Below are 24541 nucleotides of genomic sequence, written 5' to 3'. Positions count from 1 at the left end.
CGCGTGTGCGCGGCAGCGCTTCCGGCCGGCGGCGATGGCGGCCGCGCTCTGGGACTTCGGCCTGGGGGAGCGGAGGAAGGCGGGAGGCGACAGCGGCGAGGAGGACGACGACGACGGTGATGAAGAAGCAGAAGGCGGAGATGAGGGAGACTTCACGCTGGAAGAGGTGCTGCGCCTCGGCGGCACCAAGGTAAGGGACGGGGGAGGGAGCGGGAGCACGTGGCGGCCGGGACCCCGATCCCGGGACGGGCCCTGGCGGGGCGCGGGGTTTGCGGGGCCCACGCAGATGTTGGGAACAAGTTCTTCGCTCGGGGGCTGGTGAGGCACTGGGACAGGTTGCCCAGAGAACTTGTGGGTGCCCCATCCCTGGAGGTGCCCAAGGCCAGGCTGCATGGGTCTCTGAGCAGCCTGGCCTAGGGGAAGGTGTCCCTGCCCATGGCAGGCGGGTTGGAACTAGATGGTCTTTAAGATCCTTCTCAACCTAAATCATTTAGGGATTCTGGGGGGAAAGCTTGGGAGTCATGGCAAACCTTGCCCGTGACAGCTGTGCCCTGTCTCTGCAGCAAGATTACCTCATGCTGTGTGCCGTGGACGAGGAGAGCGAGATGGTGGATGGCGGCAAGAAGGACACGATTGATGACCTGAAGGAAGGGGAGCTGGAGGCGTTCGTCAGCTCCCTGGGGCTCAGCAAGTATGCAAAGAGTTGCCTGGTGGTCGAGGGGGATGAGGATGATGATGGCAGCAAGGAGAAAGAGAAGCCTCTAAAGAAAAAAGAGAAAAACAAGAAGGAAACAAATTGTCCTTCACTGGAGGGGAAAAAAGAAAAAAAGGGGACGGAAAAGACAAGCAGTGTGAAAGACAGCAAGAAGAAGCAGGCTGGCGGTGATCAGGGCCAACAGCCTTCCACAAAGAAAGAAAGGCTGGAAGAAGATTTTGAATTTCATGCTAGGCAAGCAATCCTGATCAAACCGGGGGGCAAGTGGTATGATCTGGAATACACCAATGAATTCTCTCCAGAGCCACAGAATAAGACACTTTTGTCCAAGTATAAGGCCCTGGCCCAAAAGCTGTATGAACACGAGACAGACCTGTTTAAGAATAAGACAGACTATCAGAAGGGGGCCTCTTCTGCATGGATTAAAACTGTTGTGTCCTCAGGTACCTTGGCTGACAGGATGGCAGCGATGACCCTTCTCATCCAGGACAGCGCTGTCCACAGTCTCCAGTTTGTTGAGAACTTGATAAACCTCATAAAGAAAAAGGGCAGCAGGCAGCAGAGCCTTATGGCTTTAGATACTTTCAAGGAGCTTCTCATTACAGATATCTTACCAGACAATCGAAAATTGTGGTCTTTCTCACAGCGACCGCTCAACAGCATAGTGCAGATGTCGAGTGGCAACAAGGACTCAAGAGACAGGCGGTTGATCCTTTGGTACTTTGAGCATCACCTGAAGCTGCAGATAGCAGAGTTCGTGCAGGCCTTGGAAACACTGAGCCACGATTGCCTGACAGCCACGAAATCCCGAGCGCTGGCGGTTTCCCACGAGCTGCTCTGTAACAAGCCCGAGCAGGAGAAAGCTCTGCTGGTTCTGCTGGTGAACAAACTGGGTGACCCTCAGAACAAGATCGCCACCAAAGCCTCCTATCTTTTAGAGACACTACTTCACAAGCATCCAAATATGAAGGGAGTAGTGTGCAGTGAGGTGGAGAGGCTTCTGTACCGCTCCAACATCAACGTGAAAACTCAATATTATGCTATCTGCTTTCTTAATCAGATAGTCCTCAGTCATGAGGAAAGTGCTTTGGCTAACAAGCTGATAACTTTGTACTTCTGCTTCTTCCGGAACTGTATAAAGAAAAAGGATGTTGAATCCAAAATGCTCAGTGCTCTTCTTTGCGGGGTAAACAGAGCTTACCCTTACGCTGAGACTGGTGATGAGAAAGTGAAAGAGCAAATGAACACCTTGTTCAAAGTTCTGCATCTTGTGAACTTCAGTACCAGTGTCCAGGCGCTGATGCTGCTGTTTCAAGTGATGGACTCTCAGCAGACTGTGTCGGACAGGTACTATGCAGCACTGTACAAGTAAGTGGCAGGTTTGCATTTTAATATACATTCCATTTTAATTTAAATTTCATTTTAATGGTAGTCACCATTAATTTAAAGTTGTAGAAATACTTTGCTTTTAAGATCTTGCTAGTTTTGTGTGTCGTTGGCTAAAATTCCTGATGTTTTGTAGGAGCTGGAAAAAAAATGCATGTGATTTCTTTGATTTAACATGAGGATAAAAACAAAAGACGGTGATAGATCCTGAGAACATATGTGCATTTTATCCTTTGCCACTCTTCTGGTGGCTTGTTTTACTTCCAGATGTTATTTGAAACTAATTGATAACTATTCCTTCTGAAGTCACTTTTACAGGTATTGGCCTGTAAAGTAATTAGGCCTGTAAATTGGGCCCATAAATAGCCTAAAATCTTGTTTCCTTTTTTTTGTCCTTATTTTGAGGAGGAGGAATAGTATCTTAAATTTTTTTAGATTATTTAATTTGTGTAGCTGGAAGGACTTGTAATATAAAAATACTGCTTTATTTCTTGTCCCAACTGATTATTTAGACTCCTAATAGGATCCTTACAGGCTTCTGTTTAGATGACCAAGGGGCAGTTACTGATTTTTTTTAAAAAGGGAATTCAGGTTCCCTGAGAATGTGCGCTGTATTTAAGGGCCTTACTGTGCTTGGCAGCCTGGAAAAAAAACTGCAGTACAAAATGAACTTGCCAGTACAAGTGTCTGATTTGATTGTGAAGTGTGCTGATTTTTAACCATTTGCTTTCTCTTTTTAAATGAAAAAATCAGATTAGTTTCTTAATAATGAATAACTCAAATTTTGAAACTGTTTTCAGTTGAACTCAGTTATTTTCTTGCAATATTTTGTTTACCAAGGCAGTTTTGCCTTTTTTTTAAATCTTCAGTGTCTCATATATATCCAGAAATATTACACAGCTCTTGACAGTTTAGGATTGATCTTAATGGTATGGAGTACTGAGGAGCAAATGATTTTTAGATGGCACTCTGAATAATGTAGGCAATTGTTGATAGCAGTTGTTCTCTTGTGTGCATTGTGACAATCAGCAAAATTTCTCCCATGTTTCCTACAGGAAGCTTCTAGATCCTGCTTTAGCAACGTGCTCAAAGCCATCCATGTTTCTAAATCTTGTTTACAAGTCTCTGAAGGCAGATGTTGTGTTGCGGCGTGTGAAGGCCTTTGTGAAGAGGCTGCTTCAAGTCACTTGTGGACAAATGCCACCCTTCATTTGTGGAGCCCTGTACCTTCTGTCTGAGCTTCTGAAAGTAAAACCAGAGTTAAGGGTCCAGTTACAGGATCACATGGTATAAGATGGTTTCTTTATCTCACTGCTTTTTCAGTAAGAGCTGTTTTCATAAGAACCTTTTCCTAACCTGTATTTTAGTAGCCATTTGCTAAGATGATTCTTGAGATGGGGAGGGACCATTATAGTTGTGTGTTCTAAGCAGTAAAGTTCAATTTTAAGTGCTATATCAAGGACAAAAATCTGTATTTCTTAAACATCAACCATCATTTGTTTAAATTTTATAAGTAGCTCTAGAACTTTATGTGTGTTTTTCTAAAAAATCGGAGTAAATCTGGAAAGGAAAAGCTCTTGGCTAATGTTTTTTGTTTTTTAGGGGTCAGATGATGAAGAGTGCTTTAAGGATCAAGAAGAGGCTGAAGAGGATGAGGAAAAATTTGTGGATGCTGACAAAGAAGTAGAAGATAAAAAGAGAAGTACAATAGAAAGTTCTGCTAAAACAAACAGTTCAAATTCATCAGCCTCTTGGGTGCATCATCTGAATATGGGAGGTAAATTGCCAAGAAAATACGTAATTTAACAGCTAAGAGTCCATAACAGGGACATGTTGGTCAAGAGCTTTTTTAAGATTAAGTGATTAAAACATTATTTTAGTTTTTAAACTGAAGTTTGGTTGAAAGCAACCACTCAGAGCAATTTATCTGTTACCTCAACAATGATGAAAAGACTCTTGACTAGTGTATTTTGCTGTGAAGGGCAGCTGAATACAGCCTTTTCCTGCTGCCAGATGAACCCCTGGCCTGTCCAGCTGTGAGTGATGGACAGCACTACTGTTATGGGGAAATGAGAATAATAGTTTTGTAAAGTTGCCAGAGAAAATTTGTTTTGCTCCCCTCCACCCCTCAGGCAGGAAGAGTGAAGCTTCTTATGATCCTCTCCACCGAAGTCCTTTATACTGTGGTGCTGAAAGTACAAGCCTTTGGGAGCTGAAGAAGGTAGGACATTCTTGAATTGCTGTTGTTGAGTTAAAAGTGTGGCCCTTGTATGAAAAGAGGAAAAAGAACTTGGTCATTCTTAAAGTAGCTGCTTGAGTAACAGCAGAAAAATAAAAGCTGACACGTTGTTCAGCTTTAAGCTTGTATATGTTCCATACAATACTGATATTCTTGAGTAGGGAATAGGGAATTTTTTAAGTGAAGATTTGGACAATAATAATATTTTTTTACTATTGGATCTTAGCTTTGATCATGAAGCTTTTTAGTGTTGACTTAAATAAAATTGTAAGTGAAAATGTAATGTATTTAATGCAAATAAAAGTTTATAGCTTGAAGTTCTTCAGTTGTTATAGTGCTTCATCAGCCTTGCATGGCAATTTGTATGTGTGTTATTTGGTAAGTCAAAGAGTGGTCTGACAACATATTTTTTAATTAGAAATAAATGAATGACTCATGTTTTTCAGCTTTCTGAACATTATCATCCGTCTGTGGCCCTGTTTGCAAAAACAATTCTAGAAGTAAGTGCTTTTGCTAGCTTGTTGCTTTGAAGTTGGATATTTTATGTCAGGTGTCTTTTGTCATTTGAAAAAATACATTATAAAGTCTCCTTGCACTTTGTGGGTAGCTAGCAGCTCTGCAGAACTCTTATCATACTCTAACATGCCAAGCTTTTCATGGAATGACAGTGTTATATGTAAAGGAGGCTGCTCACAAAAGTTTTAGTTTTGTAGAAATGTAGGCATTATATAATTCTTAAAGCTTTATTAGAGGTTTTTTAATATCTTTTTATTTATTTTTTTAAAATATGGGAAACCCTACTACAGGAACAAATTATTTTTAAAAATACTGTTTTTTGCCAAAATGATTCCAACTTTCACAAATATGTATTTAAAACATTTATTTTTCATTTGAATGTATGGTATTGAAGTGGTGTTGAGTATTAACTGCTGTTAGCAAGGTACATTGCGAGGCAGTTTATCACTGAAACAAAGCAAAGGAGTTGTGGTTTAGTTAAAAAAAATAGTGAAATTGCAAAAAGAAGAACCTGATCTTGAACATAAACCTGATTATGTGGTATAGTATCCTCAAGTCTTTATCTTTTTAAAGTATATTTTAATGTTGAACTGATTGAGTCCTCTGTGTTTAGATGGTGTCTTTACATTAAAGACCTTAATGGTTTTTGGCTTTTTCCTTCTTTCAGGGAAATCACATCCAGTACTCTGGTGACCCTTTGCAGGATTTCACATTAATGAGGTTCTTGGATCGCTTTGTGTACAGAAATCCCAAGCTCAGCAAAGGCAAAGGTAGGCACTTCTCTGTACCACGAGATGGGTGCTGTCTGAATTGTCTTTCTCTCAGATTGGCCTTGTCAAGTATTTGAGGTGCATGTGGTGGAGTGGAGGAGTGGGATCAGTCTTCAGGGCTGCGGGAGAGATGTCTGCAACCCACAACCAGCTACAGCCACACGCTGCTGGCCCTCACACCTGGAGGGCAGAACTGCTCACTTTGCAGGAATAAGCAAGGGATAGGGAGATGTGAACACTACAGAATGGTTGGGGCTAGAAGGGATCTCTGAATAATGGGCTCAAGCAGAGACACCTAGAGCAGACTCTCCAGATGGCTTTTGAATGTCTCCAAGAGCGGAGACTCCACTGCCTGTCTGTGCAACCTGTGCCAGTGCACAGTTGTGCTTACAGTGAAAAAGTGTTTCCAGGTGTTCAGGTGGAGTCTCCTTCATCAATTCAGTGACCCATCACTGAATTTCTCCAGTATGCCTATGTCTGCCTTATACTGGAGGGCCCTGACCTTGGCACGGGGCTCCAAGTGTGGTCTAATAAATGCCAGGAAAACCATCAGCCTTCTTAGCTGCAGGGACACAGTGTTAGCTCACAGTCAACTGGGTGTCCACCAGGACAACCAGGGTGTTCTTAGCCAAGCTGCTTTCCAGCTGGATAGCCCCCAGTGTGTACTGGTACCTGGGGTTGTTCCTCCTTCAGTGCAGGACTTCGCTCTCCCCCTTCTTAAACTGAAGGAGGTTTCCTTCAACCCATTTCTGCAGCCTCTTGAGGTCACTGGGGATGGCAGCACAACCCACTGGTCTGTCAGTTGCTCCTAACAGTTCTGTATCAATAGTCATAAAATAGAAATTCTCTCTGATTTATATTCTGATATAGAAAACACCAGCAGTGTGGTAATGCAGCCAAAGAAGAAGCAGTTTATGAAGGATATGCAGAATCTTGCAGGTAAGTCTGCCCCTTAAATCAGTTAAGGTTATGATGACTAAAAAATCCTTGGTTGGTTGATGTACATGTGTCATCTGCACTGTCTATACTGTTTCTCTTAACAATAAAAGAAAGTGCCATCCATCAGAAGTGCAGTGGTCATGCCTGATGTTCAGGATCAGACCTCATCTTCTTGTAAGGATGTATGGAATCTTCACAGATGGAACTTTTAATCTATTGAATCATTTGAAAAAAAATTATGTAGAGAAAGTCAGTTATTCTATATCTATTTTTATTCTGTTCATTATGAGTGGAAAATGGCTTAAAATACCTGAAAAATGGATCTGTATAATTATTTAAATCACATTAAGTTCTTTCATTAAATGGTATGGATTGCTCCATACAATGCCACAGCTGCAGCTGTTGTTAGGATGAGTGTAAGGTATCTTTAGCACTCTTATTTTGCTAAGAGTCTTCCTGCCTCCAGAAATAAGCTGCCTTTTGTCCAGTCCCACTGTTTCTAACAATCAAGAATAGGATTTAGTTTAAAAACCAGCAGTTAAAAATCCAGAGCAAACTATCAGCAAAACATGCTGCTTGAGGGCAGAAAGAGCTACCATCTTCAGTGGCAGTGTCTCTGTAGAATTCCCAAGGAGGAGCTTTTCCACCAGCTTTGGGTCTATTGTTTTGCAAAGAGGTTTTGGTTATGCAGATTAGTCAGTACTGATGTACCTTACTGGCTGTTTTCACAGCTGTTAAAAAAGCTGAAAGTAGAAATTTTAGCCTATACACTTAGTCACATTTTTTAGTTTATTCTGAGTTGAAGGAGCAATTTAGGAGCAATTCTGTCCTGAGTAATATACTGCCAATAAGTAAATAAAATAGTGGTGTTATCTTCTGGTGGGTAGATTAAAGTATTTGAAAAGCCTGCCCCTGTCTGAAAAGGTTACAGTATTGTTACATTGAAGATGGCTGAAACTGAGATTACACATTTGAAGTCTTACTCATTGTATATGGTCAAAATTGCTTTCTGTGTTAGTCTGAAGAGGTTTTCAGATAAGCTCCCCATTATTGAATGGATGACACCATGTGTCTACTTCTGTCTACCTCTGGAAATAATAACCAGCATTTCAACTTGGGGTAAAATCAGTTCTTTTTTTGTTTTTGCAGTCAACAGCAGGGAATTCCGGGCCAGAGATGAAAGCAAAATCCCAGTGGATGAAGTGTTCTTTCACAGGTAATGGAATACTTGTGAATGTTCATTTTAAGTGTTGTTTTTTTAATGCAATACCATTAAAACCCACTGCATTTTGTAAGTACTCTGGTATTTCAAGTATTTGCAAATTTTGATTCATTTGAATGACTTAGCACTTTTCTTGGACATAATTTTAACATTGTCAAAAGTGCTTAGGAAAGAATATCACCTATGAATAAAGGCAACTTGGGCTTGTAGTTTAAGTAAATTCAGTAAGCTGACAATATAATAGAGAAGCCTTAAGTAATGGGTAATGATGAATATCTTGTGGGTTGTAATTCTCATGCATTAGAGGTATATATAATAAAAGCTGGAATATAGCTTGTTTATGGTATTAACATCAAAGCTTATTAGAATGGAACAAAAAGAAGAGTTACTTTTCAGAGTACTTAGTTTTTTATTCCTTATAGTTCTTTCTGTTTCTTTGAATTTCATTTGAGATTATGATATAAAAATGCATCTGTAGTACTGAAATTGAAGTGATGTGCATTTGGCAAAGATTTGTTTTTATTAGATCAAAATACTGATTACCTATGTCTCCTTAGAAAATTATTATTTGAATTAACTTCATTCATTATAAATTAATTGATACTGTAGTATTGAGGAATATACTACTACTACTAAATAAATAAAATAGTGGTGTTAGTTTTGTGATTAAAGAAAAGCATCTTAAAAACATGCCCATCTGAAAAGTTTACAGCATTGTTACATTGAAGATGGCTGAAACTGAGATTACTGAGATTTGAAGTCTTCTGTACAAAGTGCTCTTTTGTATGTGGTCAAAATTGCCTTCCGTGTTTGGTGGTTCTTTAAAATGAAATGAAGGTAAAAATGGCTGACAGAAGATAAAACTAAGACCCAAAAGCAGAGGGCTATGTGAGAAAATTTATTAAAACTTGATGGGTGAATGTCTTCTTTATTTTTTCCCAATTATATTCAAGTTGAATTTGATCCGTTCTTCCTTCTCAGTCTAAGGCAGATTTTTACATTTTTGTTGTAGTTTTTTATAAATTCATTCTGTTAAAAATAACTTCTGCCACCTTTGGCCAGTGAAATTTCATTGTTTTAAGTATTACAGTAGTGACTGATTCTTTGAAAAACAAAGAAAATACAAGTCTCTTGATTTTAGGTGTGTTTGAAACAATCACAGTTTTCAGCTGGCAACATACATGAAAACAATTTGCAAATTTTTTAATAAAAAAGTCATAAAGATCATCCCCCGTAATTTTGTGTCTGAGAGCAATATATTATTTCAGATTTTATTCAAAGTTCGATAAGAAGAGAGAGAAACAAAAGCGTTTGGATGATGAAGAAAGTGTGGAAGATGTGGATGATGATGAATTTGAAAGAGCATTGGGTAAGGCTGCGTTCTTCCTTGCAGTAACTATCCCAGTATTCCCATATTTTTCAAATTACTAAATCATCCTTTTTATAGTTCATATTGTGTAAAAGAACCAGACAGAGGAATATGGCAGTGGGAGAAAACTGGCTTTCCAGTTGCTCTTTGTGCTGCTGCTGACAGCAGTTCCTGCTGTGTGCTGTGTGAGCCACCTGGGTGGCTGTTTGGAAAAGAGGCCTTGCTCCCAGCACTGCACAAGTAGTCAGCTTGTTTGAGTGGCTGGAAATTGTCTGATTTTGAACTTACGCTCATAAGTGGCAGTTCATGCCCTTTTGTTCTTTGCCTAATGTAGTCTCAGTAACCTTTTCTAACAGCATGTAACATTTGCCTCTACTTTTTCTTTACTGCTGGGCCTTTTTTAGTCTTGCTTACAGTTTCTCTCATAGCTTCTAACGTCTTTCATGAGGTTATGAGTTTAGGAAGGTCACTGGCAAACTTCTACAGTAGCCTTAGCTCTTCCTGTAGCGTGTACTTTGCTTTGGAATTAGTGTGTGATTTGTTTCAGAATTTAAATTTGTTAGTGTACCAGAAAATGTCCATTTCAATGTCCATTTCAAATTTTACGTGTATGTATTTTAAAAAAAATCCAGTTAACTCTCCATAGTTGTTTTGTACAGTATTTTGAGAGAATTCTACATTCTTTTATTGGGGTTCTTAGTGACTCAATTAATGTGGTCTTAGTTACGAGAAGAATCTGTTACTAATTGCATTTGTCTTTTTTATTAGTATCTCTAATGAGAATTTGCTTCATAAATTCAGAAGCTTAAAATAATGACCCTATATCTGAAAATTAGATCTTTTGCAATGCTAGAATCATAGAATAGCTTGGGTTGGAAGGGACCTTAAAGATCATCTCATTCCATCCCTCCTGCCATGGGCAGGGACACCTTCCACAAGACAGGTTCCCCAAGACAGGCTCAGAGCTCCAGCTCCATCCAACCTGGCCTTGAACACTTTCAGGGATGGGGCATCCACAGCTTCTCTGGGTAACCTGCTCTAGTGCCTTACTACCCTCACAGTAAAGAATTTTTTCCTAATACCTAATTTAATCTCTTTTCAGTGTGAAGCCATTCCCCCTTGTCCTGTCACTACATGCCCTTGGAAAAAGTCCCTACCTAAGGGATGCTCTCTTGTAGCATCCCTTAGGTACTGGAAGGCCACAGTAAGGTCACCCTGAAGCCTCTTCTTCACCAGGCTGAACAACTTCAATGCTACGGGAGGTGCTCCAGCTCTCTGGTGGTCTCCTCTGGACTTGCTCCAACAACTCCACGTACCTGCTGCATGCAATGTCTTGCATATTTCTTTGTAGTAATAACATTTTTTTTTCTCCCTAGATACTTTTGAAGCTGCTGATAATGCCATTGTTGGCCAGGATGACCTTGATTTTGCTGGGTAAGATTTCAGATTAGTTCTTACTCCTCTTATCTTAATGTCTGGATAGAGTTTTACTCTGTGAAACTAGGTAGACCTTTTTCAGAACGATTTAAAATATCACCTTGCAAAAAATCAGCAATATCAGCAAAATCAGCAATTTTTCAGATTCACGTTGAGTAATGCAGGTTTTCTGCATGTCCCATAATAGTCCCATAATGATGACTTTGGGATGCTTATAGTCCTTAAATGAGACCTGTAGGATTAGATTGTCTTAATTAATTAATTAATTGTTTATTTTATACAACGGAGTGGCCCAGTAAGCAGTGTAAAATCTTGTTTTTCATTGTCTCAGGTTTCCGTTTGAGAATTACCAAGTACAAAAGGAAGCAGAACGAGGCATAATGGCACTGCTGCCATAAGTACTGGCTGTAACTAGACCTAACACAGTTAATCAGCTTTGTGAGACCCAGAGTCACAGAGCTCAGTTCTCCTGCAGTCAGCACTTCTATTGCCATAACATCATTTAGGTGGGAAAGAACCTTTAGGTACACTGAGTCCAATTGTAAATGATAGAGCAGCTTCTATTTTACTCAAAGTATCTATAATGCAGCATTTGAATTTGCACAGAGACTCTTTTCCCTTGAGGCAACAGCAGAATTAAAGTCTAAACTCCTAGTGAAACTTGAAACATTTTTGTGATCTTGGCTGGTGCTTAATAGAGCAGTTTGTGTTTTACAGAAAAGACTTTCTGAAAAGGAGCAAACACACAGAGGAGATAAAATACTCAAGCTGTCATTTCGGCTAATTTCAGAATAGGATTCTCTCCAGAGCTTCTTGAAATGGTTGGCTTTTATAATACAACTGCCTATACTAATGTTGAAAACATATCTGAGAGTATAATACATATATTTTAGGTCTCAGCCTACATTTGCAGTAATTTACAATGATGTTGAACTTTCCTAACATAGGGTTTGCCAGTAGATAGATGTCATCTAGATGTAAACAGTATTTTCTAGATGAAGTGCTAAGCTTGTTACATCTTCTTTTAGTAATATAAAAAAGAATCCCAAGGGCAGCAAGAAAGGCCAGGGTGGTGAAGGATCTGGTGCTGACTGGGAGGACTCTGATGACGAAGATGACTTCAGTGATCTGGATGATGAGGAAGTCTCCTTAGGAAGTATGGAGGAAGACTTTGAAGAGGATATGGATGAAGAGGGAGGTGTATTTATGGATGTGTCTGAAGATGATGATGACCTAGGTAAAGTGCCATTTGTTACTGAAAAACAAGAAGAAAAAGCTTTAAAAATAGGTTATCTAATATGTAACTGCATATGCAAATTCCAGTTTACTTATCTAGGTGGGAAGTTTGGCTTTTAGGGAAAGAAATAACAAGTCCTTTTCTGTACAATGAAGTCTTGAGATAAGCATTTTCAGGCATAATCTCCGAGGTGAGGTTGGGAATTAGACATCAAAAACTTCCAAATGTGACATGTTTCTTTCATTCTGAAAATTTATACACAAATAACTGGCTTCAGTAGGCAGAAATGTTAAAAGAGCTCAAGGAGAAAAATAGAAAGAATCTAGTAATTGATTATTTTTTTATTTCTTTAGACACAGGTAATGCTGGATTTTTTTAAATGAAGTAACTTTTATTGAAGTGGCTCTCACAGCCAACAGCTTACTCTTGTAATACAGCTATGCACTCAAGTTTTTATTACTACTGGAGTAGTAACTGGTTATTGTACCTGCATGGTTTTATTTTTTCACGTGAAAAGCAGAGTTTACACAGAATAGAGTGCACGTGGCTGGAAAAGCAGAGATTAATGGAGTATTTCAATGAATAACTAAAGGTCACAGGAAGATGACTGAGAGTAGAGGAGGTAAACTGCTCATACAGCTGTTAACACAATCTTTCATGAGATTATTATTTCACCAAACTTACCATGCAGACATTTGAGGTTTACCTAATGCCTGCTTTTAGCATTTGTATTTTATGTATCATAGTATCATTCCCTTCTGGAGCTGTGGAAACAACAGAAAGAACAGCACACCAAAGACCAATTTTTAAAGGTCCAGCTTGAGGAAATACTAGATTTGCTTGTGTGCACTGCCTTTTAAAGACTTGGACCATTATGACAAATATGCCTAGAAAGGAATTTTAGTCTCTGCTGCACTTTAAATACATGTACATGGTGTGAAAATTGGAGACTGATGTATTTGGGTTTTTTCCCCTATCAGACTCAAACAATGACAAGCAACTGAAATCCATCAGTAAAAAGGGCAAGAAAAAGAAAGATATGAATTTTGCGGGATCACTGGCAGGTAAGAAAACACTGACATAAAAGATTAATAGAAATAAAATAATCTAAAACCATTTGAAATAGAGGGATTTACTACAGTAGATTATCACATTTTGGATCTAGGTTCAGATTTGAATAAGCCATAAATGAAAAGGTTATTCCCAGCCAGCATAATTCACAGTAACGATCTGTTGTTGAAGAGATGAGAATTGAAGGAGGAATTTTGAAGAAGGATGAAGTTGTACTGGTGCTTTGTGCATCTGTTACACCCGATGCACAGATTTGTGCTATTTAATTCTTGGTTGGAAACCCTTTTTTTCCTTTTCTTTTAGAAGGAGTGGGGAACAAAGATTTCCAACATAGCTAATTCAGATAATCTCATTAAGGAAAAGTTCTAAACATTTAAAACATGGTAAACTTTGTTTTGGTGTCTTTGGGAACTTCAAGCTGTGTCTCATAAGAGTAATACTCTTTGTTTGAAGGATCCAGGCGAGGAAAGAAGAGAAAACTCCAAGATGCTGGTATACTTGCATCTGCAGAAGAGGTAAGTTTGATCAGTGCTTAACAAAAAGTGATCAAGCATTTCACCTGTTGCTTTGTAACAGAATATTAAAATTTCTCTCTTTAAAGTTTGGCTATCTGCTGGATGAAAATGCTGGCTCTAAGTTTGACAATATCGGAATGAACGCCATGGCCAACAGAGATAATGCGAGTAAGTACATGCTGCAAGTAGCTGGCTGTTGTAATGCTGAAATTCACTTCTTTCCCTCAGGTTCTGTACATGAAAAATGAACCACCTTTAACTGGAACACAGGGTCACAAACCACACACAGCAGGGACAGTAGCTCAGCGTCAGTAAGACCTGACAGTTTTCTCCAGTGATGAGAGATGCCCAGTGCTAAATATTAAGGGGGAGTAGTGGAGTGAATAAGGCTTCAGAAGAGAGGGAAAGGCTGTCCTTGGCCCTTTCACACTGTGAGCAGGGTCAGGCAGGATGTTCTTTGTCAAGCATTTGTGTGAATCCTGCTCAGGTCAAGTGTCCTTGTTCCTTGGGAAGGGAAGGTACTGCTGTCTTTACCTACCTATTGGGCTGTCTCCTTGCAGTATCAGTGAAGCAGAAAGGAGTTTTCCCAAAGCAATTCTAATGAATGACATGTGTATATGCTGGTTGAATAAACACTGCTCCTAATGCAAATGTGTCTAGCATTAGTAAAATACAAAGCAGTGTCTAAAACTCTGAAATGGTAGGGTTTGTTTTGTGAAATTAAAAAGCCCACAGCTTACTCAGAAAAAAAAAGGCAATTTGCACTTTATTAACTTTTATAAATACAGTAGTCAAATTTTAACTTGGACGTGATTGATCTGCATGCCACATCATGATGAGAGGTATCCATCAGCTCCTAAATTCTCATCTTTCCTTCTCCAGATGTCAAACAGATCCAGTGGGAAATAGAGCGTGACAGATGGCTTCACAACAGGGATGTGAAAAGCATCATCAAAAAGAAGAAACAGTTCAGGCACAGAGGTCTGAAAAACAAGTACAAAGGCAAGAAATCAAGACGATGAACAGGACATCTTGATGTGGACATTTGAAAAATAATTACTCTTAAATAGTTTTTTTATTTCATCACACATCTTTCTTACTTCAGTTCTTGCTGCTTAACCATGTCATCTGGTCATTCTCCCTTATGCCATGAATTCCAGACCGCTCATTGGATTTGTAATAAACTGAAAAAATAGGAAAATCCCTGTCAGTTCTAAGTTAGACATATCTGATGAGCAGCCCCTTTGTGGCTGGTTTTATTCAGTGTATAAGCCTCCAGAGACTGTGAGGTCTCTGTCCAACAGTCTGACACTCCAGCCATGCCTTAACAATAAAAACTTCTGCAGTGTCTCCTGGGGTAAGTTTTAAGCCATCCTAAGATACTGTTGTGTATATTAAGATGCAACAGAAGCTTCAGCCGTCCTTCTGAAGCCAACAACTACAAACCCACCTTCCAGAATTGATGGAAACCTCTTCTGCATTGTGTACCTGAAATCTGTCAAGAAAGATAAATCACAGTTACTTTGCCAGCATATATTAAGGTGAATAATTAAATGCACTATTTTTCTAACAAGAGTTGTTTTATCAAAATTTGTTTCAATTTTGTTAGTTACAGCCACCATGAAATAATGTGATAGGAATTTATTTTTATAAATAATTTCAGAGACTGTATTCAGGTTACTCATATATGCAGCCCCACCATCACAGTTTTCTGAGCTTCCTCACAATTGTGATAACCAAGTCCAAGCTACAGATTCACAGGAAGCTGCATGCCTCTTATAGACTGACATGCAGATAAAACCAGGCAAATTTTGTGTCCTTGTGCAGATTTAGATGTTCACTGAATCGTTCTGTAGGCCGCGCTTGACAACCCAGTAGAAAATCACAACAGGTTTATGCTATTTTAATTATTTACAGCAGCTCATAAAAGGATGTTAACCATTCTAGTACTAACCCAAAGAAAGCAGTAAAAGCCTCACTCGAGGTCACTGAGCTCTTAGATTAGCCCACTGCACCTTATGGAACTGCAATTATAGAGAATATGCAAATGCACATAAGAATTGCAAAAGAGGAGAAAAAAATCCCAACGATGAACACCCAGCATCAAGTTACAATAGGCTGAAAACATCTGTTCTCCATATTTTTGTTAGATGTATTTTCTAATAAAAAATACAAAGATGGCTGAAATTTAACAACCCGACATCGTCTGGATCCTGGAAAACAAACGCAAGCTGATGTGAAGGTGAAGCTCAGCTTGTACTTGGCATGAAGACCACACCACTGCCGAAATGGGTGGATTCTTGCCCTCCCAGCCAAAGCAGCAGCTGCCTTTTGGCTTGCCCTGACCCTGCAGGTAGCAGGACAGGCTCTTTTCCCGAAGGGACACAGCTTTGTCTAACCAGTGCTGCACCCTGCAGAGCCCTGCATATAAAGCAAGACCGCTGCTCTGCAGAGCAAACCTCCTTGTAGTAACCAAACTGGTGCTTTGCTTATTCTTTCTGTGTTACCTGGGCATGGAGTCCTAAGTCTAAGAGACCTGAGGGACTGAAGGAATAATCCGGGAGACGACCCTGGCCGCCTCCTGCCAGCTGGGACTGTCCTCAGCCTGGGAAACGTCAAGTCGCAGAGGCTGCGAGACCCAGACACAGCCAGGACATCCCTTCAGGGGCTCAACATCAGGTGCCTGAAATAGCACTGATCAATTCCTGCCTCATTTGCGGACAGCCTCTCTCCCTTTCAAATCCTTATCCGGCCCGCTGCTGCTACTGTAACACCGGGCAGGATTCCTCTTTGTTCCCGGTGTGGTGGCGTGCTGCCGCCCGAAGGATTGCTCGCGGGCTGGGGTTTGTAAAACTGCAACAGCAGCTCGTTCTTCAGAGGTAAATCGTAGGGCCAACGAGCCAGCCCTGTGCGCCTGCACTCACCCAAGCCCAACTCCTGACCCCCACACGGCAGCATTTCCCTACACAGCCCTGGCAGCGCGTTGCGGGCACCGCCAGCGGCCCCCGCGCGGAGGAGCCTCCCCTGCCCGCCCCCCGTCCCCGTCGAGGCGCAGCTCCCGCCCGCCCCGCCGCACCTTGGCTGCGGTCCATGGCGCGGTAGAGCAGGAGGGCGCCGAGCAGCCCCGCCGCCTCCAGCAGCAGCAACCCCCTCAGGACACGCCGCGCCATGGCCCGGGCCCGGCGCCTTCCGCCGCCCGCAGCGCTGCGCAGGCGCCGCCGCACCGCGGCCGCACGGACCCGTCATGGCCGCGGTCCGGCCGCCCGGCGGTAAGCGGTGCAAAGTACGAGCTGTGTAAAAATCTTCTCAGGAAAGGACGGGCTTTGTGTTATATCCCGCCTAATCAACGAGGAAAGACATTAATCCGTGCGGCAGGTAGCGGGTAACAGGCGAGCGCTGATGGCCAGGTGTTCGAAATACACGTCTTGTCGGTAGAATTGCCTTGTTAAGGTCTTGGGCGCGATATGCTTCAGTAATCTCAGACCTAGGGAGAGGTTAATAGTGAATGGATTACTGATAGCGGGTACAAAGACATCCAGCAGAACCCCCATGATAAGGAGGAAACTGATAAAGCAAACTCAGCTCGACTGGCTAAAAGGTAATTGCTGGCAGGGGCAGATTGTGACCACCGAGTCAGGGCCACGGACCCGAAAACCACCGAGCCACAAGAAGAGAAAGACTGAGCGTGTTGACTGAAGAGCAAGAGAAGAGAGGCAATCGTTAACTAATAGAATCTGGAAGACTAATTAGGAAGGGAACTATGTCACTTTCAGCCAATGAACAGTAATTCCTTAGTTTGCTAAATTGTATAAATAGTAAAAATTTCTGATAGTTGGCTTGCTTGATTTGTGGAATACCTTGGAGCACTCGGGTTTGTGCAACTCTGAAATAAATAATCAGTGTGTCTACCAAGTGTCAGGAAAATTAATACATGATGCCAGAGGTTTATGTCCAAAAACGAGACAGAGGAATCCTGTAACTTTATTCAAATAAAGGCCATGGGCATTTCCCATGGGGTCTCTCACATTGTTGGGGGATACAGCCCCATTTTTCATCTTAAGTTCCTGACTGTATCTCCCTCTTCCTTTTCCCCATTGGCTGAGGTACCTGAAAGGCACAGACTTCCCAAATCGCCTGCACTATGCTCCCCTCCAGGGTGCACACCCCTTTCATTATATAAAAGAAAAACCTATTCATAATTCTATTAAGTCTTTGTTCTTTTTCTCTAGGATCAGGAATTTAACATGGCCTTGGCTGAGCAACAGTCTGTGTTGATGGTAACATTTTCTAGAGCTAAGAGTTTCTTCTGTTACTTCCCCATCTATAAGTTCTTTGCCCTATCTACAAGCAGATTCACATGGTCTGTTTGTAAAGACACAGGCATCTTATTCCTTGCATTTTCATTGTCTACTATTATTCATATTGCTATTAACTCATATTATGGGACTGACTTTATTGCCAAAATAAAAGCTCTTCAGTTTTTCTTAATAGGGACTTAATTTTCATTGTAAGATGCTTTCCCCCTCTCTGCTAGTGTTTTGTAAGATTAGATATAATATTTTTGCTCCCCATTCCTACAGGGAGATTAATTTTTCAATTCTCTTTTCCCTTGTGGCTGGGTTTGCAAGTATTGCTTTGTACTCAGTGGGATTTCTTAATAAAGTAATTCCTGCTCTGAGGATTTTAACTGAACAGGATCAACCCAAGCAGCAAAAGCTTAGGGTTGTTGGAGAAAACATGGATCCAAGAAAGGAATTCATTGCATTATCATTGTAGCAGTTGTTGCTCTAACCAGAGAGGGTCCTGAGTCAGGGTCTCATCTAGCATATAGAATTTGCATTGTTTGGTAAGTTCTGATGTGGAAAGAAACTGTAGTGTATTTAGGGACTTAAAAAGTATGCCTGTAGGGTTTGGGGTGAATTTATAGCAGCTGTGAGACAGAACACTGAACTGTAAGAGGCCAAATAAAAAAGGAGCAGGCACAAAATGTAAAATATGCATCTTTGTTTTAAGGAGCCCATAATCCCTTTGGGTTTGGGTCCAGACTCCTGCTGGACCCTACACAGAGGTTGTTTGTCATATCTTGGCACTGGCTTTTATTTCTCAAAGAGTTTGGAAGAGTTCAGGTGTGGAGACATGATATGGGTTGTCTCTGATGTTTAGTAACTCAGTAAACATCTCCAGAGGATGAGTAGATTTAAAAAAAAAAAAAAAAAAAAAGGGATCTCACACTGTTTAGGTCAGGCAGTTTGTGGTAGCTCAGCAGGAGAATATTTTACTAAAGACCACTGCCAGTTTTCAGTAGGAAAGGAGGCACACAGCTCCCTGTGTTTGCTGAGGAATGCAGCACCTTGTAGGCACTCTGGTGGAAAAGCCTGCGAGGTGAAAAAAGGCATGACTTGGGGAAAAAGAATGAAAAGGAAAGATTACCTGCCCCAGTCTGAAACTAGAAATTGCTGGGCTCCCTCTTGCCCCATGATGTGACACTTGGACCCACCAAGCCATAGTACCACCAGGCAGAAATAAAAATGTCAGCTCCACAGCTCCATCGCGGGGGGCGCTTCCCGACCAGGACACGGGGAGGCTGCTGTGGGTCCAGGGGAACACCCTGCTCCATTGCTCTGTCCTGCCAGCAGTCGGCAGAACATTTGGGCAAATGGGAGGCACGGAAGCCTTGGGGAAGCTGGCTCCGTGGTGCAGCTCCAGGAACTGGCCACAGGCTCATGCTGGAACAGGATGCAGCATGGGGGAGGCTTTACTGCAGGATGCCTTCCAAAGGATCAGGGATTGGGAGGGATGCAGGTGCTCTTCTAGCACTTGTTCTGGCACATGCCTTATGGACACAGCTACAGGCACAGCTGGGGACATGCACTGGCAGTGACAATGAATAGGTGACTCTGCTTTGCCCATGACCCAGGGCAGCAGAGAGAGACAGACACTTCCCTCAGCAGAATGAGTGGAGTTTCTTGCTAATTTCTTCTTTCTCCTACCCAGAATCTTCCTACGTGTCTCTCTGTAAAAGGCAGGAAAGCTCTCGAAATTTTCGACCACTGCCTATGTTATGAATATATTAAAAAAAAATTAAGTGCATTGTTGAATCAGTTTTGCCTCCAGAAGTGATTCAGGAAAGTCACAGTTACAAAGTTGTTGAGGATCTCATTAATAGAAAACCTTACTTTGTTTATAAATCATTTGAGTGCTTTGGTGGTTTTATTTGATGACTGTTATACTGAATTAAGCTTTTTAATGAAAAGGCTCTGACATCTTATTTAGACCTCAGACATGTTTTATTTTGTTCTCTGGCTTTCTTGGTGCAGATATGAAATTACTTATGTAGATTTTAAATGATTTGATATATGTCCAGAGTATACATGTAAGCACAGAATTAATTTTGATAAATATGGAGATCCAGGTAACTATCATTTTAGTGAAAAGAAATTGTCAAACCATTTAAAACTGTTTTTTTTTCTCTCTCCTGCCCTTCTGCACAAAAGTTATTAAAATGAGTCTGCAGCAGGTTAGGCTATTTCTCCTAAAATAGGAAAGAAGTTAATTTTGGATGACTAATGCTTTCTGATTGGGGGTTCTTTCACTCAGGAAACTGTCACAAATCATTGCTGCACCTGTGTAAAAAGTATGTTCTCTCTTCTGTTTCTGTTTAATTCTGAAGAAGATAAAATAGATTCAATTTCTAAGGATTTTGATAACACATCTGAATTAGAATCCTCTCCCCGAGTCTATTTTCAAGGAAAAAGTTATAGTGGGTTTTTTATTTTTCCAAGAATAAGCCTCATCTCTCTGACAGTATCAGGGTACAAGACTAATTCTGGGGCCATATCCTTTTTTTGCACCCAAGCAGGTGGCACTGAGGGAAAACAACTTGGAGACAGGGGGAGTCTCGTGATGCTTGGACTCTGTTAGCATCCCCTACAATTTACAGTAGCCTCAGGGGTGTTGGGGTTGACATAAGCAGGGACATAGGTAGAGCTGTTGCAGTGCTCTGAAATTGCTGGAGTGTCAGGATTTCCTTTTTTATGCAACTCTTTTTTGTGCACAGTCATGATGGGAATGAATGTGGCAGCAGTGTCTCTGGGGCATTGGCTGTCTCCTTGCAAAGACTCATGAGATAAAACTTGAGTGTTTCTGGTACTTGTTCACTGAGCAATGACAGACACTTAGCACTTCCAAGTTGCACCACAGAGGAAATGAATAATTAGTTGAGGGATAGAGATTTTTTCCATGTATTATTGTTATTTTTTCCTGCATGAGGCAGGAAAAAATAAAATGTATCTGGCAAAAATATTTAATGTATATAATGTGTTTTCAGTGGTGTTTATGCTTCTCTGAGGATTACAGTCTCTTAAGGATTTGAAGAAAATTATTGAAAAATGGGAGATGATTGTAACAGCTGTAGTTTTCTAAAGAAGTTTTTCCTGACAGGAGGTTGGCAAATGGTTCCTTAATATTTCCCAGATAGTTATGGGATAGTATTCAGTGACAATATTACAGTCTCTCAGTTACATCTCTCTACAGTTGCTTCATGACATAAACAAACCTTAGAAGTGGTGATAAGGTCTTTACTATGATTATGTTATAATTTTGTTCTACATGCCTTTATTGATAAAATATTTTATACTCCCACTACGTTATTGGTTACAAAATGTTTGGTTATACTCTCACTTTGCTTGCCAGGGTACATGAGTGATCTAAAATTGTGGCCTCTTTCTCCCACTCCACATAATAGTGTTGTTTCAAAACCCTAAAGATACAGCTGTTTCGTTTTGCCATTTCCATAACAATGGAATGCAAAGTGTTCCCAGTTACAGCTCCAGGGGTGTGTTCTTCTCAGGATTCATGATAGATCTGTATTTTTACAGATACTGATTGTAGCTGAAAAAGCAACAGAAAAAAAAAAAATTAAAAACAACTGAATGGGGCCAGTGGGAAAACAGCTGTGCCATAATTAATTTCCTGATGGCCGTATGTCGCAGTAAAGGAGGCAGCTGAATGCCAGAAGGGGAGAATGTCCAAAAGATGTTTTGCTTCTGGGTATTTGTTCTTCCAGCAAAGGGTGAGGGAATTGCATGGCAGCTGGACAACGTCATTGGGTCAACATTCTGCCACTTAGTGTTGGAGGAAATGTTGCACGTTCTAAGTGTTAATAAAATGGCTGTTTGTTTCCTTATTGTTTCTCCACATTATCAAATACATCATTAGGCCAAATACATCATTAGCAACCCATATTTTAGATGTCAGGCTTTGTCTGTTAAAAGATGTTTACAGGACAGTGTAGTCACAGAAGGGAAGGACATAGTGAGATTAATGTTTATGTGTGCAAACTGTTTACCTACAGAATTCCAGAGGAAGCCTCTGTCATCCTCCTGTACAGACAGTACCATGGAAAGGACGGGCTGTTCTTTTTGTCTGCATTGATGTAAATAACAGGCAACAGAAGGCAATTCTTCAATTGTACAGAAAATATGTACCCAGTTAGAAAGAAAGATCACACCAATGTTTTTTTCTCATCTTTACACTCAGCTGGGGATCCTGTTTTGATCCTGAAGTCACCTGGAACAAATACATTGAAGATAAGAATATTATGGTCATAATATATGAAGACCTGAAAGGGGTGCAGCAGGTGCTGTTTACTAATAGCCAAAACACATCTGAGCCCATTCCTTGAAATCTGCTGGAATTAAGAGGAAATGGCACAGGTTTCTGAAAAGGCAAATTTACTGACAAGTTGAGTCTGGCTATATGGAAACAGAGTTCCTGAAAACAGAAATGCAACACAGAAAACTGTGAATGAAATCAGTAGATGATGGCCATCTGCATCCCAAGTGGGTGACTCCCTTTTTCAGAGGAAACATATTGCACATCTCGCTTTCACTGCACTGCTTTCAGAACCTGACTGCCAGTGTAAAGCAGATAGCTTCATTCTTTGGATTCTCACCAACAGCTGAGCAGATCCAGGCCATTGCAGAAAGGCGCACTTTTCAGCCAGGGAGTGTTAAAGCTCAGGAGACTCGTGGTGCTGTTGGCTTGATTCTTTTCCATAAAGGTAAATCTGTTTGTAGTTTGCCAGAATGGTGAATGGTAGCTCTTTGTCTTGGGCAGACAGGAATTTGAATCAATAGATGGTCAATATTTATGTGTAATTTTCAAGGCTGGATGTTGTTTGAAGAAACACTGATTGTGCTTCAGGAATCTCAATTGATTTCACCCCAAGGGCCAGTACCATACCTCTGTTGTGGTATTCACTAAGCACCAGCTAAAACAAAGAAAACTTATATCTTGGCTTCTGTGACTACTGGGGATGGCCAGTAGACTGATTGCCTTCACAGATCTTTCTTCTTGGGTTTTCTAAATAACCCTTGGGATTGCCTGTGGACCACAATCCACTCACAGAATCCTGATGCTCCACAGACTGATCTGTGTTTTTTAGCCATGGATCAGGCTAGAACCTCAGACAACCCCCAGTTGTGAGCTCTCCAAAGTCTAGATTAAAGGTAGACTGCAGCTTAGAGCAGTGTCTGGTTGCAACAAACAAAGCCATGTCAGTTAAAAGCCACACTTTTGACCTTTCTGGGTTGGTGTCACAGCTTCTGGTCACATTTTCTAGTCTTCTGCAGCTGTACAAGGTATATGCCAGAGCTATAAAGGCAGAACAGTAACTTCCCATGGTTGCTTTATGTTCACATTCTATTGAAGACACCAGACATAAAACAAATGTATTCTTCTGTCAGATATTTTTTCATACAGGAAAAAAAAATTCTGAGATATAATAACAAAGAAAAGTTAGTCTTTTGTTGCAAATGATACTCTTTGGTTGTTAGAGTCAATGATAATAATTTCCTCTTCTTTATATTCAAGGTGATTTTGGAGACTGGAAAAATGTTTTCGCTGAAGCTCAGAACCAGAAGCTGGCTGCCAAATTCACAGTGAGCTTAGAAGTAGCCAAGCTGGGAGTGAAGTTTAAACATGATGTGTATTGCAAGGCCTGAACATCCTTTGCAGACAAAAACCCACTAATGTTCAGGCTGTTTTTCATTCACTTTGAGGAAATAAAACAGAAACCAGTACAACATCCAGTTAAAAAAAAATTGTATATCCATGCAATTTGCAAAACTGTTTCTGCTGGCTTAATTTCACAAGCAGTCCTTGCCTGAGCACTTATTATCGTTGAAGGCCATTGGGTTCTCTCAATTGCAACCCGTGGAGCTTTGGCCTCCCATGTTTTTAACACTGATTTTTAGCTTTGACCTCTTCTTTCTGGTAGAGTCCTGTGTGGAATATATGTGCAGTAATGAAACCTGCTGAAATCATTGGAAATATATTTAGTAGGTTGGAAGTGATTTTCCAAGAGGTGTTTTAAAGCAATCTGAAGTGTCATTTTGATTCTTAATTTCTGAGTTCATGGGATTCATATATAATTTTGATTTCTAGGTTCATATATAGTTTGATTTCTTGGTGTAAAATGCAGTTGCAGAAAGTCTTGTAGTTGCATTTTACTTCTTTCTGTGTGCTGATCAATGGAAGGAAAAAGTAAAGGACCTCAGTGGTAAAAAGTTTCTTTTCCTTTCAGCAGTATTGTTTTTATTTCCTTTGATAGTTTGAGATCACTGGAAATGGAGCCTTTGCCTGGGTTATCTGTGTTTACCTGGTTTTGCTTGGGTTATTTTATGCTTAAGAGTAGTACATATGATCTCAGAGCCAGGATGTGGACTTTGCCTGGATACCTGTCTGAGAGCTTTGAGCTGTTGGTGTCCAGAACAGAATGACTGTGCTTTGGTGGAGCCAGAAGACCAGTGTGCACAAGATGGTATGCCACTGAACAGCCTCACTAAAGGTGTCTTTTTAGGATACTGGTTTTCCTTGAGAGGCTGGTTAAGCACCAGTCTTTGGCAGCTGGTTGTTTTTCTCACCAGAGATGTTTCTTTATCTCTGAAGGAAAGGAATCCAAGGGAAAAAGTTCTCAGAGAAAGAGTATGCAGATAATGGGCACACAGTTGCTAATTTAGCCAGTAGAGAAGGTTACAGTCTTCTTTCTCACAGTTTTTCAGTTTCTGTCTGATAAATAATTACTTGTGGTAGATATGCTTTGGCCAGAGAGAAAACTCAAGTG

At 40.7% G+C, this 24541-nt stretch overlaps 3 protein-coding genes across 3 annotated transcripts; 2 read left to right on the top strand and 1 right to left on the bottom strand.

The window, feature by feature from the left end:
• On the top strand, positions 1–14523 carry CEBPZ (CCAAT enhancer binding protein zeta). The gene is made up of 16 exons (XM_009096684.4): positions 1–190; positions 564–2083; positions 3157–3388; positions 3704–3878; positions 4234–4322; positions 4787–4840; positions 5524–5626; positions 6497–6565; positions 7715–7781; positions 9056–9156; positions 10533–10590; positions 11622–11830; positions 12811–12894; positions 13355–13416; positions 13503–13584; positions 14299–14523. Exons 1-16 carry the CDS (start codon positions 35–37, stop codon positions 14436–14438), a joined length of 3201 nt encoding a protein of 1066 aa, XP_009094932.2. The 5' UTR covers positions 1–34; the 3' UTR covers positions 14439–14523.
• On the bottom strand, positions 14164–16643 carry CEBPZOS (CEBPZ opposite strand). Its single transcript, XM_050972860.1, has 4 exons — positions 16493–16643; positions 14867–14911; positions 14517–14600; positions 14164–14399 (listed from the first exon to the last, which is right to left on the bottom strand). The coding sequence occupies exons 1-3, from the start codon at positions 16584–16586 to the stop codon at positions 14518–14520; spliced, it is 222 nt and encodes a 73-aa protein (XP_050828817.1). The 5' UTR covers positions 16587–16643; the 3' UTR covers positions 14164–14399; position 14517.
• Positions 16585–23420, top strand: SULT6B1 (sulfotransferase family 6B member 1). Its single transcript, XM_030235734.2, is given in 7 exon segments — positions 16585–16685; positions 20113–20180; positions 21161–21273; positions 21813–21826; positions 21955–22045; positions 22321–22477; positions 23290–23420. Coding segments are annotated over 7 exon segments (675 nt in total).
• The last annotated feature ends 1121 nt before the right edge of the window (positions 23421–24541 follow it).

The sequence above is a fragment of the Serinus canaria genome, chromosome 3, assembly GCF_022539315.1.
Source record: "Serinus canaria isolate serCan28SL12 chromosome 3, serCan2020, whole genome shotgun sequence".
NCBI lineage: Eukaryota > Metazoa > Chordata > Aves > Passeriformes > Fringillidae > Serinus > Serinus canaria.
This window is presented reverse-complemented; position numbering and strand designations above follow the sequence as displayed.